This window comes from Pimephales promelas, chromosome 7 (genome assembly GCF_988280905.1).
Source record: "Pimephales promelas chromosome 7, fPimPro1.hap1.1, whole genome shotgun sequence".
Lineage (NCBI taxonomy): Eukaryota > Metazoa > Chordata > Actinopteri > Cypriniformes > Leuciscidae > Pimephales > Pimephales promelas.
Genome location: NC_142775.1, coordinates 32,273,917 through 32,292,360, shown reverse-complemented (window position 1 = coordinate 32,292,360; position 18,444 = coordinate 32,273,917). Strand labels below are relative to the sequence as shown.

The 18,444-nt window shown below is 37.2% G+C and overlaps 1 protein-coding gene across 1 annotated transcript; it reads left to right on the top strand.

The window, feature by feature from the left end:
* The first annotated feature begins 454 nt into the window (after positions 1-454).
* On the top strand, positions 455-17,699 carry gpr156 (G protein-coupled receptor 156). Its single transcript, XM_039683180.2, has 10 exons — positions 455-667; positions 10,110-10,263; positions 10,866-10,993; positions 11,134-11,269; positions 12,355-12,465; positions 12,553-12,678; positions 12,915-13,010; positions 14,111-14,347; positions 14,851-15,012; positions 15,558-17,699. The coding sequence occupies exons 2-10, from the start codon at positions 10,147-10,149 to the stop codon at positions 16,830-16,832; spliced, it is 2,388 nt and encodes a 795-aa protein (XP_039539114.2). The 5' UTR covers positions 455-667; positions 10,110-10,146; the 3' UTR covers positions 16,833-17,699.
* The last annotated feature ends 745 nt before the right edge of the window (positions 17,700-18,444 follow it).

Genomic DNA, 18,444 nt, shown 5'->3' with positions numbered 1-18,444 from the left:
GTAGATAAACATTAGTGTGTTTCTTTCCAATGTAGTTTTAGGATATATATTTTTTGGTATTGTTTTTATAATGACTCCCATGCCATACAGATTCAATCCACCCTGTCCCACGAGACCTCAGCTAAGTCAACTAACACGTTAGACAAATAATTCATTAGGCCTAACTATCCTACAGTGGTTTCAACTATCTCTGCATTGGACCTAAAGTGGTGAGTGTGATAAACAAACAAACAAACAAAACATGCAATTTTCAAACATTAAATTGCCTTTTAAAATATTTTTAAAAAGTAAAAAAGTAGTAGGCCTATAATCAATTATCAAGAAGTCTGATTTAAAATGAGGTAATCGACCTGGAATCTTAAGGGTACACCAGCCTACCATATCCACTTTTTACAATCCAAAAGAACCTCTCTCTGTCTCTCTCTCCCTCCCTTTCTCAGCCACCTCCTCTTTCTCTGTCTGACTCAGTCCTCAGCACTCACTTCAGTGTTTCAGGCGTTCATGCAGTGTCTGCTGTTCATCATAGATGCGCAGACAATTAAAACTCGAAAACTACAGACTGAGCCTTTGGATCACCTGTGATTACTTTTGCTGGGATGTGATGTCGCTTGTTAAATGGGACATGCTCGCTCAGGATCATGTGGAGACATTAGGACATGGATCACAGGTTTGCTCAATCTATTTTCATAAGACAATTTCACGTTGCAAATGTTGTGCTATGTAAAACAGTATAGCTACCTAAAATTAAATGGAAACAGTTGCCAACGAGTCGCGAAATATAAAATATTTGTATTATTGTTGCTTTTTATATGTAACTTCCATGTAGGCTCGGCTATATCTAATTTAATAAAAAAAAGCAATAATAAATGATTTAAATCTATGAATTTTATTGTAACATGTATTAATTGATTATTTTAAATTATATTGTTTACAGTTAAATTAATCTGTCAAAAAACAAAGTTGTCTGAGTAAATTTAAGTTTGCAGTTCATTTCATTTTCTCTTTACTTTCATTTGTCGGATTATTGGCGTCTCTCAGTGGGCGTTGGGTCGGCGGGGGTTAACCAATAATAACTGGCATTCTTACTTTATCAGCTTATAGTATTAAATTGCTAAACGGATTAAAACAGTGTGAGGGGTATGATTGTTCATATATGATCCCCAAACACACTAGCTGCGCTTTTCTGTATAATCGTCAATGTCTCATTCACTTCTCTGAAGTCTACTTGCTCTATGCCAAACCATGAGACAAAAGTAGACCCGCTGTGATGAATAAATAAAGGCTTATAAATTTTTGTAATCTCTCAAAGAGAACCCTAGTGAAAAATAAGTACCAAAAAATGTATTTTAAATACATTTATCTTATGTTATACTATACATTTACATAAAATAATGTAGGCTACTAAATGTACTTCTAAATACCATACAATTGTACTTTTGAGTTTGCTAAATTAGAACAACTAATTTTAGTTTAGTGATCTAACTCACTTTAGTTATCTAAAAATAGTGCTGAAGTCCAACTAAAGATATACTTAAATATATAATATTATATATATATATATATATATATATATAATGTACATATTATGTATTATATATATATTTGTTATAAAATATATTTGTTATATACATATATAATTATGATTGTGCTAAAATGGAACTATGTTGTAAGTTTACTTTAGGTACACTTTAAATGTCTTGCATTTAAAAACTCATACTAAACATATTGTCTTCACTAGTGATATTGAAAGAAATGTGCATTGTGCAATAAAAAAAGAGTTCCAAATATAGTTTAATAATAGCCTAATATGTACACTCACCTAAAGGATTATTAGGAACACCTGTTCAATTTCTCATTGATGCAATTATAAAATAAACCACATCACATCATGGCAGTTGCTTCATTTATGACAATCTCCTGAACTCCAAACTGAATGTCAGAATGGGAAAGAAAGGTGATTTAAGCGATTTTGAGCGTGGCATGGTTGTTGATGCCAGATGGGACGTCTGAGTTTTTTACAATCTGCTCAGTTACTGGGATTTTTCACGCACAACCATTTCTAGGGTTTACAAAGAATGGTGTGAAAATGGAAAAACATCCAGTATGCATGTTCAAAAATGCCTGTTGATGCTAGGTCAGAGGAGAATGGGCCGACTGATGTAAGCTGATAGAAGACTTTGACTGAAATAACCACTCGTTACAACCGAGGTATGCAGCAAAGCATTTGTGAAGCCACAACACGCACAACTTTGAGGCGGATGGCCTACAACAGCTAAAGACCCCACCGGGTCATCTCCACTACAAATAGTAAAAAGAGGCAATTTTCAAGAGCTCACCAAAATTGGACAACTGGAAAAATGTTGCCTGGTCTGATGAGTCTCGATTTCTGTTGAGACATTCAGATGGTAGATGGAGTCAGAATTTGGCGTAAACAGAATGAGAACATGGATCCATCATGTCTTGTTACCACTGTGCAGGCTGGTGGTGGTGGTGTAATGGTGTGGGGGATGTTTTCTTGGCACACTTTAGGCCCCTTAGTGCCAATTGGGCATCGTTTAAATGCCACAGCCTACCTGAGCATTGTTTCTGACCATGTCCATCCATTTATGGCCACCATATACCCATCCTCTGATGGCTACGTCCAGCAGGATAATGCACCATGTCACAAAGCTCGAATCATTTCAAATTGTTTTTTTGAACATGACAATGAGTTCACTGTACTAAAATGGCCCCACAGTCACCAGATCTCAACCCAATAGAGCATCTTTGGGATGTGGTGGAACAGGAGCTTCGTGCCCTGGATGGGCATCCCACAAATCTCCATCAACTGCAAGATGTTATCCTAACAATATGGGCCAACATTTCTAAAGAATGTTTTCAGCACCTTGTTGAATTAATGCCATGCATAATTAAGGCAGTTCTGAAGGCGAAAGGGGGTCCAACACAGTATTAGTATGGTGTTCCTAATAATTCTTTAGGTGAGTGTATATCAGTAAGTCTCAAGTAAGCAATGATAATGCATTTCTATTATTATAAGTAGCATAAATACATTTTAAATAATTTTTTTTTGTGTAGCCTAGGTATTTTTCACCAGGGAATATTGAATACAGTTTCCATGCGTTCATGAGCGATATGTTTAATGAGAATAGAGCAACCACATCCCTAGAAGAGTTTTGTCGTGCATGTTTTGACTGAAACAGAGCTCACATGAACTCCATGTGCTGGTTAAGATGCACTTAACTGTCCAGTCATGGGCTGGTCAACAACATACAGTTGGACAGGCCTGCTCTCTCTTACACTATATTGAAGAGTGAAAAATGGTCGGAAATGCCTCTCCGCACTGGTCGTGCCTGCAGGAAGCTGTAAACTACAGATCTATATTGGGACAGATGACAATACATCTTTAGGAAGGAACTACAGGAATTTCCACACCACCCTGAAAAGAGATGTGTCATGAATCTAGTACCAAAAGGCATGCATGTTTAAACTCATCTAACGATAAAATAAATTAGTGGATTTAAATGTGTTTAAACACTTTTCTAGCTGGCATATTCCCAGAAAGGAATTAAAGTTTTATAAAGTCAGCTGACTTAATAATGCACTGCCTTTCCAAAGTCATCGACACATAAAATCACCTAAAATCAGTTTTAGCCTAGAAGATTTAATTCTTGTAACTCTAAAATGCCTGAAATAATACTGGCTTCGATTATCCTAATCACCTAAAGACAGAAACTAAAGTGCAGGAAACTGCGCTTTAAAAATGTTTTGACAAACTGCCTAAAAAAACATGCTGCGTATGGTAACATTTATTTAAGACACAAATATTTATTTAATGTAACTTATTATGAGCACATCAATCTGAAAACATTGTTACACCAATCATTTTAAGAAAATGCTAAATGTAAAACTGCATTTTCAGCTTAATGCCCAAAAAAATCTATATATGAAATGTATCAAATTAATTAAAAAAAAGCTTGCACTGCTGATTAAAATATATTTTTGGTTATACCTCAACAAACAAATTAATTAATCTATCTAATTTTACATCAGATTTATTAATTCATTTAGCAGAAATCAAGAAGCCAGAGATATTTGTATTAAAGCACATGTTTATTTGCATGTATTATGACAAGACAATTAGTGTCAAATCAGTCTCATTGGAGCCACACATTAATTTAGTCTTCTAAATATTATTAATAAATGAACATTTAATATGCATGTTCATTTTTAACTTCTGTACCTCTGAGGAAAAACACAATAATAGTCTAAATAAATCTATTTTTCTAAATCATTCAGGATTACATGTCCATGCCTATGATGTTTGATTATCATTATGAATGTGTAACAGTATGTCTTGATATATCTTGTCTCCAATGTTTAGTCTGCATCTGTTCTTCAGTTTCACAGACATGATACAATTAGTGTGATAAATATGACAAGACAAGTATGACAGATACAATATATGATATGGTGACATCATAGACATGGGGTTGTTGTTTTCTTCTTTGTATAAATCAGTTCACACTGCCGGTGTACTAAACGGCAGCTGTTTGAGGCTCTGTCTGTGACTCATCTTGATTCATCAGCTCAAGTCTGCAAAGTCACAACTTGCATTTGTAAAAATTATTTCACTTGGACTCAAGAACAAGTCTCAGTCTCACATATCACCCGAGACTAGCCTAGGCCTGCACCATATGTTAAATTACATATGTAGTTGCTTGACAGAGGCTTTCCAAATGTAAAAAAAATGCTATAAAAAACTTAAAATACCCTTATTTTGCTTTTTTCAGATATTATCTTTCATGTGGTGTGTAATATAGCCGTTTGTGAATGTAAAAGGTCTGTTTCAAAGATTAAAGTGCAGGTAAATGGAGCTGTTGTCTCTCAAATGAAAGAACCAAAGTCATACTCAAAGTAATTGATTTGATTTCCCTGCAAACTTACGCGGGTTTGTAACATTTGCATAACGCTAGCTTGTCTTCATTTACTGCCTGCAAACAATTTCAACTTTGACCATCAAACAGTGGTTGTAGTTGTAGTTGAGGCCTGCAAGAGTTTGGTTTGTGTTGTCGACATGTTGAGAAGATGCTGTTTTCTGCGCTGTGAAAGCAAACCCACTTCCAAAGCATGAGGACTCTGGCTTGAATTGATACAGTAAAACCGACGCCATTTTTTCAATTTGTAATACTGTGTTTGCTAACGAAGCCTCTAAAACTGAAATTTAAATATAGTAAATGGTCGTTTTGTTTCCGACACACCAATCACAACATAATTGGCCATCTGACCAATCAGAGCAGAGTAGACCAATCACAGCAATAGACTGGGCCATCTGACCAATCAGAGCAGAGTAGACTAATCACAGCAATAGACGGGGCCATCTGACCAATCAGAGCAGAGTAGACCAATCACAGAAATAGACTGGGTCATCTGACCAATCAGAGCAGAGTAGACCAATCACAGAAATAGACTGGGTCATCTGACCAATCAGAGCAGAGTAGACCAATCACAGAAATAGACTGGGTCATCTGACCAATCAGAGCAGAGTAGACCAATCACAGAAATAGACGGGGCCATCTGACCAATCAGAGCAGAGTAGACCAATCACAGAAATAGACTGGGTCATCTGACCAATCAGAGCAGAGTAGACCAATCACAGAAATAGACTGGGTCATCTGACCAATCAGAGCAGAGTAAACTAATCACAGCAATAGACTGGGGCATCTGACCAATCAGAGCAGAGTAGACTAATCACAGCAGCAGACTGGGCCATCTGACCAATCAGAGCAGAGTAGACCAATCACAGAAATAGACTGGGTCATCTGACCAATCAGAGCAGAGTAAACTAATCACAGCAATAGACTGGGGCATCTGACCAATCAGAGCAGAGTAGACTAATCACAGCAGCAGACTGGGCCATCTGACCAATCAGAGCAGAGTAGACCAATCACAGAAATAGACTGGGTCATCTGACCAATCAGAGCAGAGTAGACTAATCACAGCAATAGACTGGGCCATCTGACCAATCAGAGTAGACCAATCACAGCAGCAGACTTGGCCATCTGACCAATCAGAGCAGAGTAGACCAATCACAACAGACTGGGCCATCTGACCAATCAGAGCAGAGTAGACCAATCACAGCAGCAGACTGGGCCATCTGACCAATCAGAGCAGAGTAGACTAATCACAGCAATAGACTGGGCCATCTGACCAATCAGAGTAGACCAATCACAGCAGCAGACTTGGCCATCTGACCAATCAGAGCAGAGTAGACCAATCACAGCAGCATACTGGGCCATCTGACCAATCAAAGCAGAGTAGACTAATCACAGCAATAGACTGGGTCATCTGACCAATCAGAGCAGAGTAGACTAATCACAGCAATAGACTGGGCCATCTGACCAATCAGAGTAGACCAATCACAGCAGCAGACTTGGCCATCTGACCAATCAGAGCAGAGTAGACCAATCACAGCAGCAGACTGGGCCATCTGACCAATCAGAGCAGAGTAGACCAATCACAGAAATAGACTGGGTCATCTGACCAATCAGAGCAGAGTAGACTAATCACAGCAATAGACTGGGCCATCTGACCAATCAGAGTAGACCAATCACAGCAGCAGACTTGGCCATCTGACCAATCAGAGCAGAGTAGACCAATCACAGCAGCAGACTGGGCTATCTGACCAATCAGAGCAGAGTAGGCTCTCAGAAAGGAGGGTTTAAGAGAGACTGGGTCCTTTATCAAATCGTTTTAGACACTGCAATGTATATTATGAGATTTTTGTCCTTGGATGCATGTAAACCTACTGAAGGAGCCTTTGACATATTATAGAGGCACTATAAACTTATTTACTAACTTATTTTAGTTATTTGGTTTCACACTTGATGTGCACGTTTTCTGGTTCCCACTGTGACAGTTGAGCATTTTAATGTGTGGCGGTGTTTGTTTCCAGACACGTTTGTTTGTTAGTAACCGTGTGTCTATGAGGCGCTTGTATAATGTCTGTGCCTCGGGTGCTCGGAGCCGTGAAAACTCCAGAATAGACAGCCTCAATCGCATTCACACTATCATACCAGACGCTGGCACTCTTGGATAGACTCATAGAGCTCATGCAATCATAAGGATCCACTGTTTATTAACTTCACTCTAATGCTTAGTCACACACATGCGTGAGGCATAACAAATGAAATAATACGAAACTGACATCTATGACATCACTAATAAAATATGAAATAATGAAAAGGAGATACACATTTGAATTAATGGGTTGACGCATAACATGCCCACAAACATTTTTTTATCTAGTATTTTAAATGAAAATATATCGGAATAAAAGTCAGTCTTACTATATTTATCTGACCATTTCTGTGTTTTCACCATTTAGTTCCTGTACTGTGAAAATTATGTTTTCATATTTAAAGGACAAATATTCAATATACACGACTGTTCAAAAGTCCCATGCTGCATTTTTTTGATTAAAAAAATACTGTAATTAAAAGCAATATTGCAAAATAATAAAATTTAATTTAAAAGAACTGTTTTTTTTAAATTTATTATTTGAATATATTTCAAATGTTATTTCTGTGATGAAAGCTGAATTTTCAGCATCATTACTCCAGATTTCAGAGTCACATGATCCTAAATAAATCTTTCTGATATGCTTAATATTTAGGAAACAGTGATACAGGATTTTTTGATGAATATAAATTTCAAAAGTACAGCATTTATTTATTTATTTATTTTTTTGTTTTCTTTTGTAACGTTATAAATGTCTATACTGGCACTTTTAATCAATTGTATGGAATGCATCCTTACTGAGTAAAAGTATTTAAAAATACAACAAATTTACTGACCCCAAATTGTCTATTTTTCTCAATAGAAGTAAAAGCTGAAAGAATTAGCTTGGAAATGTCAACTTCCCAAATGCATTTCATGTCGATTATCCGCATACCTTGCAGAGAACACACCCATAATTAAAACCTTTAAAAAGGTAGGCTTGACAAATTTCATCATAATAAATACGTTAACAGGTGAGGACAGCATTGAAAATCATTTTGCAGTTGCATAATACAGGGTTATTCTTTACATGCCTCAATCAAACGGGCACATGGGACATGTTATGTGGTTTGACTTTGAGACTTTGTGAAGATCACAGCACAGGTAATGTGGTCTGCCCTTTCAGGCTCAAACATGTGGTTATTTTGCCGATGTGACGCACAGCACTGCATTGTGAGTGGTAAACGGTGCATCCATGTGGGATTTACTGTCTTCCTTGCAACTGTGTATTGTGGAGGCAAGCCTGAGCTTTTCCCTCCTTTTTTTTTTCATTAGCTATTGAAGAGCATGATGATTACAGTTTTTAAACATCAAGGGTATAATTATGTAATGAAGTGGAGAATGGGCCTGTACGTTTTAAGTTCAAATGTTCCCCGTCACATGGGAGGCAGCTGTGATTTCGGTGAGGTCTGTCGCTTTGCACGGTTTACTGATGCCTTGTGTTCTCTTTGGTGTCTGAGAGATCCAAAGGCCATTTGATACGTCAACATTCTCAGAACCGATACTAAGCAACATTTCAACTTCATACCATGCCTTAAAGGTGCAGAAAGATATTTTCTGAGGGAGGGTGTGTTTACACTTGGCATGTTTGGTTCAATTTAAAGGGTCAGTTCACCCAAAAATGAAAATTAAGTCATTAATTACTCACCCCCATACTGTACCAACCCCGTAAGACCTTCGTTCATCTTTGGAACACAAATGAAGATATTTTTGATTAAATTTGAGAGGTGGATCACTACCACATAGGCACCCTAAGGGATCGAAACTTGACGGCCCAGAAAGTCAATGAAGAAAATGTTTAAATATTCCATGTGACAACAGTAAGTTTATCAAGCGACGAGAATACTTTTTGTGCGAAAAAAAACAAATAAAAATAACGACTTTATTCGACTATTCCTTTTCTTCGTTGTAGGCCTGAGACGAGAGTTCAAGAGATTTCCACGACACATGCGCGAGAACTAAATTGAAATAGTAGAAGGAGATCGCGGTTCTCACGCATGTGTCGTCATTGAAATGCATTGACTTCCATAGTATTTTGTGCTACCATCAGCAGTCTGGTTAACAACATTCCTCAAGGAACATCCAACTCTCGCTTGTACTCTTGTGTATTCATGTTCATTTTTTTATTTTTCCTTTTGTTTGATTGATATCTTCGCTTTTTTTTTCACAAAGCATTATTTTGCTTCACTTCATCTATAAAGAGATATCCACTCACTTGCATTGCGTGTTCGTGCATTTTGGTGGCGGAGCAATGAAGGGAGGGGTGTGTTTGTTTGGGTTGAAATATCAACAGTTTTTTTTTTCTCAGAAATTGCTTGCTGCATTTTTAAACATCCTTTATAAAAATAAATGTGGATCTCAAAAAGCTCTGATATGTGATTAAACATAAAGAATGCCACAAGATCGTATTTTTGTACTATACTGTACTGTAGTGCTTACCAACTGTTTTGATTGGATTTGTTTCACTGTATTTCTCTACATAATAGCAAACATATCCATCTATCCTTCCATTTTCTAATTAGGGTCACAGGGACAAACAGAAACAATGTCACTAGATAACTGTCACATTTCTGAAAAATACCTCTGAGCATGTAAGCTTTAATAATATGTCAAGTTAGAAAAAAAAGGTCTGAGAGCAAAAATTAAAAGAATCTGAAGGAAAACTGGAGGAATTATTATTATTATAATACAAGTCAATCTCATCGTAACATGTGGGCTGTTTCTTCTGTGCCACCTGATGAAGCAGATCTAATGACAAAAAACCTTCCTTTAGTAACAGACATTAATTATCATAGATCTTTTTTTAGATCGTTTTTACAGTGTAACAATACTGAATGTTTTCAGTGTAACAATATTCCAGACAGAAGAGACTATTGAAACTATAAATAACAGCGCCATCTTGTGTTCAGTCTTCTACAATGTCCGTAAAAACAGATCTGAGGTTTGATAGCAAGTTTGTTTCTTACATTTAACATCTCGATTACAATGTTGTGTAATCATTGTGTCATTGTATGAAGTACAACATTGTATGAAGTTTAATTTCTATCTTTCAGGATGTGTGTATGAGTTGAGCTAGAGCTCAGGCCAGTAATGGAGGCAGGACTGAACTGCAGCTCTCACTGTGAGTCTGGCGTCTGCTTCATCGACCCAGGAGTGAGCAGTCAGCTGGGCTGGGATGTCCTGCAGAGACTCTGTGTGCTCTCAGCGGTACATACACACACTCCTGAGGGACAAGTACATATACAATTACAAACAGTCTGACTGAGACCATAGTGGAAATAATTTCTATTTTCTAATTTGCTGATTTAAACTTAAAGTCTGTAAAACCCTGATGTTCATTAAAGTCTATACCAATCAAAAGTTTGGGGAATTGGCATATTTTTATTTAGGAAGGAGTCAAAGATGCATTAAATTGATCAAAAGTGACAGTAAAGACATTTCTAATCTTACAAACATTTCTATTCAAGTAAATGCTGTTCTTTTGAACTTCACATTCATCAAAGAATCCTGGAAAAAAAAAAATCACGTTTGCTCAAATCACAAACGTTAAGCAGGAAAGCGTGGAAATTTATTATTTCTAGGATCATGTGACACTGAAGACTGAAGTAATGATGCTAAAAATTCAGCTTTAATCACAGGAATAAATTACAGTAAATATAATTCAATAGTTTTTAATAATATTTAACAGTATTACTGTCTTTACTGTATTTTTTTATCAAATAAAGGCAGCCTTGGTGAGCAGAAGAGACTTCTTTCCCAAACTTTTGAACTTTTGTATTAAGTCTATTTTGCTGTTTGTCTGTGTATAGAGCGGTGTGGGTGTCCAGAGTCAGTCTCTGTCTCCTGCTCTTCGGGCTGTAGTCTGGACGCTGCTCTCTTGCGGGATTCTGCTGACTCTTTTCTTCCTCATTTTCACTCTGCGCTTCAAAAACAACAGGTATGAAATGTTTGGATCTCTTCTTGTACTCATAGCTCTCAATCATGACTTATATGACTAATTTATCACTTTACAGGTGGTCTTTTTGTCCACTAACTGAAGCAACCAACATGAATTTTGATTCTGTACCTCTGACACAGGATAGTGAAGATGTCCAGTCCCAATCTGAATGTGTTGACTCTCTGTGGCAGTCTCCTCACATACAGCAGCGGCTTCTTATTCGCCGTGGAGGAGAGAGATCCGCTGTCAGGAGCAGGATCAAGAGCTGTCTTACAGGTACACACACACACACACACACACACACACACACACACTGCTTCCATGTTGTCTGGGGGCTTCCCATAGACGTAATGATTTTTATACTGTACAAACTGTATACTCCCCCCTAACCATAAACATAACAGAAAACTTTCTGCATTTTTAGATTTTCAAAACACTTCATTTAGATTTATACGCCGTTTTACTCATGAGGACTGAAAAAATGTCCCCATGTGATTAAATTTTACTGATATTACTGCCCTTGAGGGGACATTTGGTCCCCATAACTTAGGGAATACCTGGTTCACACACACACACTTGGTTTATTTAGATTTCGAAAGTCAACTCCATCAGTTTACACAAGTAAGACCCCTTTCTCGTTGTACCTCGCTTCACTTTAAAGCAGTCGTATAAATCACACAGCTGGCTAATTATTCTGAATTGCTAAAGGGCTGTTTACATTTAACAACTCCATAAATCTCCTTTAATGCACCAAACACGTTTAACAGAATTTTTGTTGATTTTAAGCTGTAAGGCTTCTCAAACCCTACATCTGTGATTGATTGCATATCCATTGTTTATACTTGAAATGACTCTGGATTTAGTTCTTTGAATGTGTAATGTTATGTGAGTGTGTTGATTGTGTGTTGCTGTTTTGGATGGATTAGCAGTGGTTTAAAAAATAAAAGAAAAGAAACACTGATTTCCTTTTAAATAAATTAACACTTTTCCTCAGCAACGATGCATAAAATTGATCAAAAGTCACAGTAAAGAAATGTATAAGCTTGCGGTTTCAAATAAATGCTGTCCTCTTTGACATCATAGTCAAACTTTGAAAAACGAGTCGTTTGCAGAGCCTGGTGTCAATAAAAGCTTTTATTGGACAAACAAGGACGTTTTCAGTTCTGAAACTTACAGGACATTCTTATAATATGATGACCTCTTAGATGTAAAAAGCTCAAGGAATATTTGATTTCTAAGTTCATCACCCCTTTAACAAACAAACATGATTGATTGTCATGATTTGTATGGTTATGTACAAACACATGTCATGTCACTAAAACCAATGTTAAATGTGCTTATCTTGTTCTGTACCATCTCAGGCGCAGATGTGGACACTGTGTATCGGCAGCTCTCTGGTGTTCGGACCCATTCTTGGGAAAACATGGCGGCTCTACCGAGTGTTCACTCAGCGTGTGCCTGACAAGAGAGTGGTGAGTTATGATATGTATGTGAATGATTAGGCTATGAATTATTGGTTGATATCATTGGCTTCATAATGGTGTTGTGTTGTGTTTCAGATTATTCGAGACATCCAGCTGATGGGTTTGGTTGCGCTGCTGGTCCTAGTGGATGTTGTTGTTCTGTCAACATGGGGTCTGACGGATCCGATCAAGTGCTCTCAGTCTGTTAGTGCTATGGTGAAGGTATGAACATTATTGAAGTAGATGTACAATATTTCAAGCCTTGTGAAAACTAAGTTTTGTGTGAGATAAAGACCCGAATTTATCCAGAAACTTCTTCATTCTTAAAGAGAATATTTTTGAATAGCCAGTGCCATTATTCCTATATATAGGGATGAAAAGAGCCATAAAAAAGGGGAAGAGATGCAAGCTCCAATGATTTATGGCATGTATGTTGTGTTGTTTCTTCTTTATGTCAGGTTATAGAGCTGGACGCATCCTATTCTCTGACCCAGCTAAACTCCTGTTCTTCTCTCTATTCGGACCTGTGGGTAATCCTGCTCTCCGTGCTTAAGGTAAAATTCAGTTTTGCCATCATAAGAATGAGTTGCATTACATTAAATATATTACAATTTTAAACATTGTTGTAATAAATGTTTTAATAATTTTACAATATTACTGTTTTTACTTTATTGTATTTTATCAAGTAAATGCAGAGACTTCTTTGAAAAACATTAAAAAATTAAAACCTTACAGACCCCAAACATTTAAACAGAATATTAGTGTATTTTACATATATAGTGTACTGTAGAATAATTGCTTGAAAGAAGATGAAGCCTTTTGTTGGACTATTAAAAAAAATCACTAATGTGACCAGTGTTATTTTAGAATCATTGAAATAATATTATAGTTTTATTTATATTTTGGTTTTAGTTTTTATTTTAATACTATTTTAGATATTTAAATACTAAATACATGTTTAAGTTTTTATTCTAATATTTATTTACATGGTTTTGGCATTTTTATTATTATTTTAAATAAGTCTGTATATATTTTTTATTGTTTTATTTTAGGTTTAGTTATTTTAGTATATCAAATTAAACTAAATTAAAATGAAAAATTGTGCCTTGGCAACTAGATTAAAAAAACACAAATTATTATTTTTTATTTGTTATTTTAATTTTTATGAATTAAAATATTATATTAGAATATTAAATAGAATATTTTATTTAATATTTATTTTATTTCAAGAAACATTTTTTTTATGGTTTTAGTTAATGTTAGACCCATAAATCCCAAAGTACACTTCAGTTTGGGATGGAGCATAGTATAAAAACAAATATAAGAAAATTTTAAACAAAATATTAAAACAGCAAGATGCATTGTGGAACCATAAGAATCTAACAAGAATAAAAAAGTCTCAAACACAAATGGACTTGTTACAGTAATGAAAGGATTTTAGTTTTAGCATCAATAGTTTTATTAAGCAATTACATACATTCTGTTTTATCTTTTGGTATTGGGTTAAGCCCATGCTAAGATTCACCACAAACAAGCCTAATAGTTTACATTCTCATCATTCATTTGGAATTCACAAAATATTCATACATGTATTGATAAAAACCATATTTATATGTTATTTTGCTTCACACTGAAATCCCTCTCGTTTTTACAGGGCAGCCTCCTCTTGTACGGGACGTATCTTGCCGGCCTGACGAGCAATGTCAGCTTACCTCCAGTAAACCAGTCTAGGACCATAATGGGTGCTGTCTCCCTGGTGACCATGTCGACCGCTGTGGCCGTGCCCGTCTCTCTTTACCTGTATGCCTGGCCCAATGTGGTCTACAGTGTGGTGTCTGGAGCCATCTTCATCTGTACAATGGCCATAAACTGCCTGCTGTTTGTCCCTCAAGTACGTCCTGGTCAATTCACAGCCAATATCTGATTATTTGCAATCAAACTCGGAGTCAGTCTTTGTCCATTTACATTTTTGGATCTGAAAAGGGTTATGTTGAGGTTCAACCAATCAATAACTCTAACAAAGGAGGTGAAGCAGGTGACGAATCAGCATTCAACATCAAATGTGTTACGCAATGTGTCCTGTACATTTGGAGAGGACACTGCTAATGTCAGCTCTTTATAACGGAGATTGAGCATAGATCAGATGTGTGTGTGTGTGTTTGTGTGTGAGCCCTTGTGTGAGTGTTTAATACAAAAAGGCTGGCATATAAACGGGAAACATTTGGTTAATGAATCACACAGACCTGATGATGCCTGGACTGAAGTTATTGCACAATAAATAAATCATTTAATAACTGAACATTAGCATGAAGCACTCAGTAAATGTATATAATTTAATACCCCCGCTGTACCTGTACCTATTTACTTAATCATTATTATTATTCTTCCCTCTAGTTGACCCAATGGAGACAGTTTGAAGAAGAGACAAACTCACATCCCAGTCAAATGGCCAAATACTTCAGTAGTCCTAGCAAGTCCACAAACTCCATGTACAGCGAGGATGAGATCTATTATCTACTTGGTGAAAATGACTCCATGAAAAGACTCATCAATGAGGTACCAATAGTTATTACATTTACATTGTGTTATTCAATTCAAAGTGAGGCTTTTTTCAAGGGACAATGTGAGGTATTGCATAATCAGACCTATTATTTTTACCTTTTAGTACAAGTACAAACACCATAGTATGTGCTATCCTAAATCTCAAAGTATGATGTAATTTTCATCATAAGCACCAGTCTTTCTAATGTCCACATGCAGCCCAATCTTTCCGTTTGCTCAGAAAAACTGTGTTTATGTAAGCTGCTCAAAAACAAAGGTCCAGATAGATAGATAGATGGATAGATTCCTGGTTTGGTTAAGTATGATGATGAATTCATGTGTTGGGTGTGGACAGCAGTGTGTTTTGCGTCACTACACCACAAGTGAGGTTGGATCCTTTGTTTTATATTTCCTCTAGGCACCGCTTTATGATCTCACATCCTGTAAAATTGGCATCTATCCCATACACCTACTTAGTGAAGTGAGCCATTCTAGATAATGACTGTGATTAAGGTGATGAGCTTTAAACCCATTTTCCCATTTTTCCTCCATATTTGCAGAAGAATGCTGTTATTGATAGCCTACAGGAACAAGTGAACAACGCCAAGGACAAGTTGCTCAAACTGATGACTGCTAGCCACCCCTTGGATGAGGGAGAAATGGACTCCTCCAACACTAACCTCAACTCCTCCTCCACGCAAACCACAATGGTATCTCCTGATTCTCCAACCCTTCTTCTCAAGAAATACTCAGAAGTTGCTCCCACCAGAGCTCTCTCTCCACCTCCCTATGTACCTCCTCCACCGCTTCCCACTCACACTACCTCAAAGCAAACGTCCCCTGAAGGTTCAGTAGCTACAAATGTTCCCTCTTCTCTGCCACACCTGAGGCTTCCACCTCCTAATGTTGAGGTTGTGAGTCTGAATGGAAACACAGAAGATGGTATTCCAGCCGTGAACAATACCGAAAACTCAGGTCTTGAAAGGGAAATTTTGGATAAGCTTTCGGATCTGGAAAATTTAGCACAGGGTTCCTCTTCTTTGGGTTCTGCTCGGTGTAGTTCACCTCAGGTTGAGTCTCCACAACCTTCAGCCTCCATGGAGATTCCAGGAATGTCATCAGTGGGACGACTGGGTTTTGTAACCAATGAGCAGCTGGTGGAGATCCTGCAGGACCTGAGTATGGATGCAATAAGCAGTTCGGCCAAATCGCCCGACCGGGTTCGTAGCCCGTCCATCAAGCCTGACGATCTTTCACCTCGATCTCCTCTACAGTTCATTTTCCCCACCATCTCACCCTATCTCATGCGTAAACGCAGACCTCCGTTTTACTCCTCGAGAGGTGGACCCCCTCCTTACTATTTCCCAGGCTCGGTACCTCCAGGGCGCAGTAGGGCGTCAGTTCTACCAGACCATGAAAAGTTGAGGGATGATGACTCTAAAACAAGTCCCACCAGCAACCCTCAAAGACATGACTTTTGGCATGAGGGAAAGAGGAGAAGGAGGGAGAAAGCAAAGACTCGGCGTGGCTGTGGACAGGGCAGTTGGGAATATTCTTCTCACAAATGTTCCGTTACTCCTTTTACGGGACAGGTCCCTCAGCCTGCCTCCGGCGGGCTGATAGAGGGGGAGCCGTATGACTACTCGGACTCAGACTCCAGCAGCTCAGAGGACTACCGTTACTACCAGCGGTCCTTCTGCGGGGCCTGTCATCACCCCTACGACTCCACAGACAGCCTCACCTCAGGGACCTCTGACAGCGAGGATGAGGACTTCTACCACTCAACACGTCCTGTCGTGAACTTTAAAGTCGACCTTAAACCAACCTTTGTCTGAACGGACTCCACATCCATTATTTATATATGGGTCAGTGATGTGATGCTCTTTTTGTTTTGTCTGAAACTTATTAAGTTATTTAGATATAGACTATAGTTTGGAATAATTGTAATGTTGATGTTTTTGAAAGAAGTCTTCACTTTTAAAAAAAAACTTTTGCTGATAATTCACTCACCCCCATGTCATCTAAGATGTCCATGTCTTTCTTTCTTCCGTCGAAAAGAAATTAAGGTTTTTGATGAAAACATTCCAGGATTTTCTCCATATAAGGGACTTCAATGGGAACCAAACGGTTCAAGGTCCAAATGAGAGTTTCAGTGCAGCTTTAAAGGGCTTTAAACCACACCAGACGATGAATAAGGGTCTTATCTAGCAAAATGGTCATTTAAAAAATAAATGAAAAAGTTTAAGTTTTACAAGCACAAATGCTCGCCTTGCTCTGTTTTGTGATGAGCGTTTGTGACTCTCCTGTTCGAACTTGTTCATCTAAATCACGGGTGCCCAACCCTGCTCCTGCCGATCGACTGTCCTGCATAGTTTATCTCCAACCCTAATCAAACACACCTGAAGCAACCAATTAAGGTGTTTCACTTGAACATTAAAGGCAGGTGTGTTTAATTAGGGTTGGAGATGAACTGTGCAGGACAGTCGATCGGCAGGAGCAGGGTTGGGAACCCCTGATCTAAATAAAACAAATCTTTTTTCGAGTCATGACTCGAATGGTCCTAGATAAGACCCTTATTCATCGTCTGGTGGCGTTTAAATCCCTTTGAAGCTGCAGTCAAACTCTCATTTGGACCTTGAACCGTTTGGTACCCAGTGAAGTCCATGGAGAAAATTCTGCAATGTTTTCATCAAAAACCTTAATTTCTTTTCGACTGAAGAAAGAAAGACGTGGACATCTTGGATGACATGGGGGTGAGTAAATATTCAGCAAAAGTTTTTTTTTTTACATTTTTTTTTTAAAGAGAACTACTTTAATGCTGCTAAGGCTGCATGTATTTTCTCAAAAATACAGTAAAACAGTAACATTGTTAAATATGATTACAATACATTGTTAAAAAAAATTCATAGGCATAGGAGTAATGATGCTGAAAATGTTGCTTTGCCACCAAACGAATAAAGACATTTTAAAATATATTAAAATAGAAAACAGTTATTGTAAATTGTAATATAATTATTCCAAACTTTTGACCAGTGTACATTAAAACATGCTCTTAATGCAGACTTGAATACACATTTTTTAATTATTATTATTGACATGTTTATTTATAACTTAAAAACAAATGTTGGTATTTTTGATGGTGCTTAAAGTCAAAAATATCTCGGTTGTGTATAAAAAAAGTCTCATAATGGCTGAATTGTTGACAAAACTGTAATTAAGTAGTTGATTCTTATTGGTTCTTAACTAAATCATAAAAACATGAAATGTTTTGAAATGATTGACATCTTTAAGACTTGGCAATAGTTATACATGGTTAGTTCTTGTTTACAAATGTCAAATGGAATCGCTGAAAAATATTTTAATCAATGATTTCCAAGAAATCCAATTTTTTTAACATGTTTGAAAACTGTTCAAAGATGTGTACACATATTTTATTAATTTACTTGA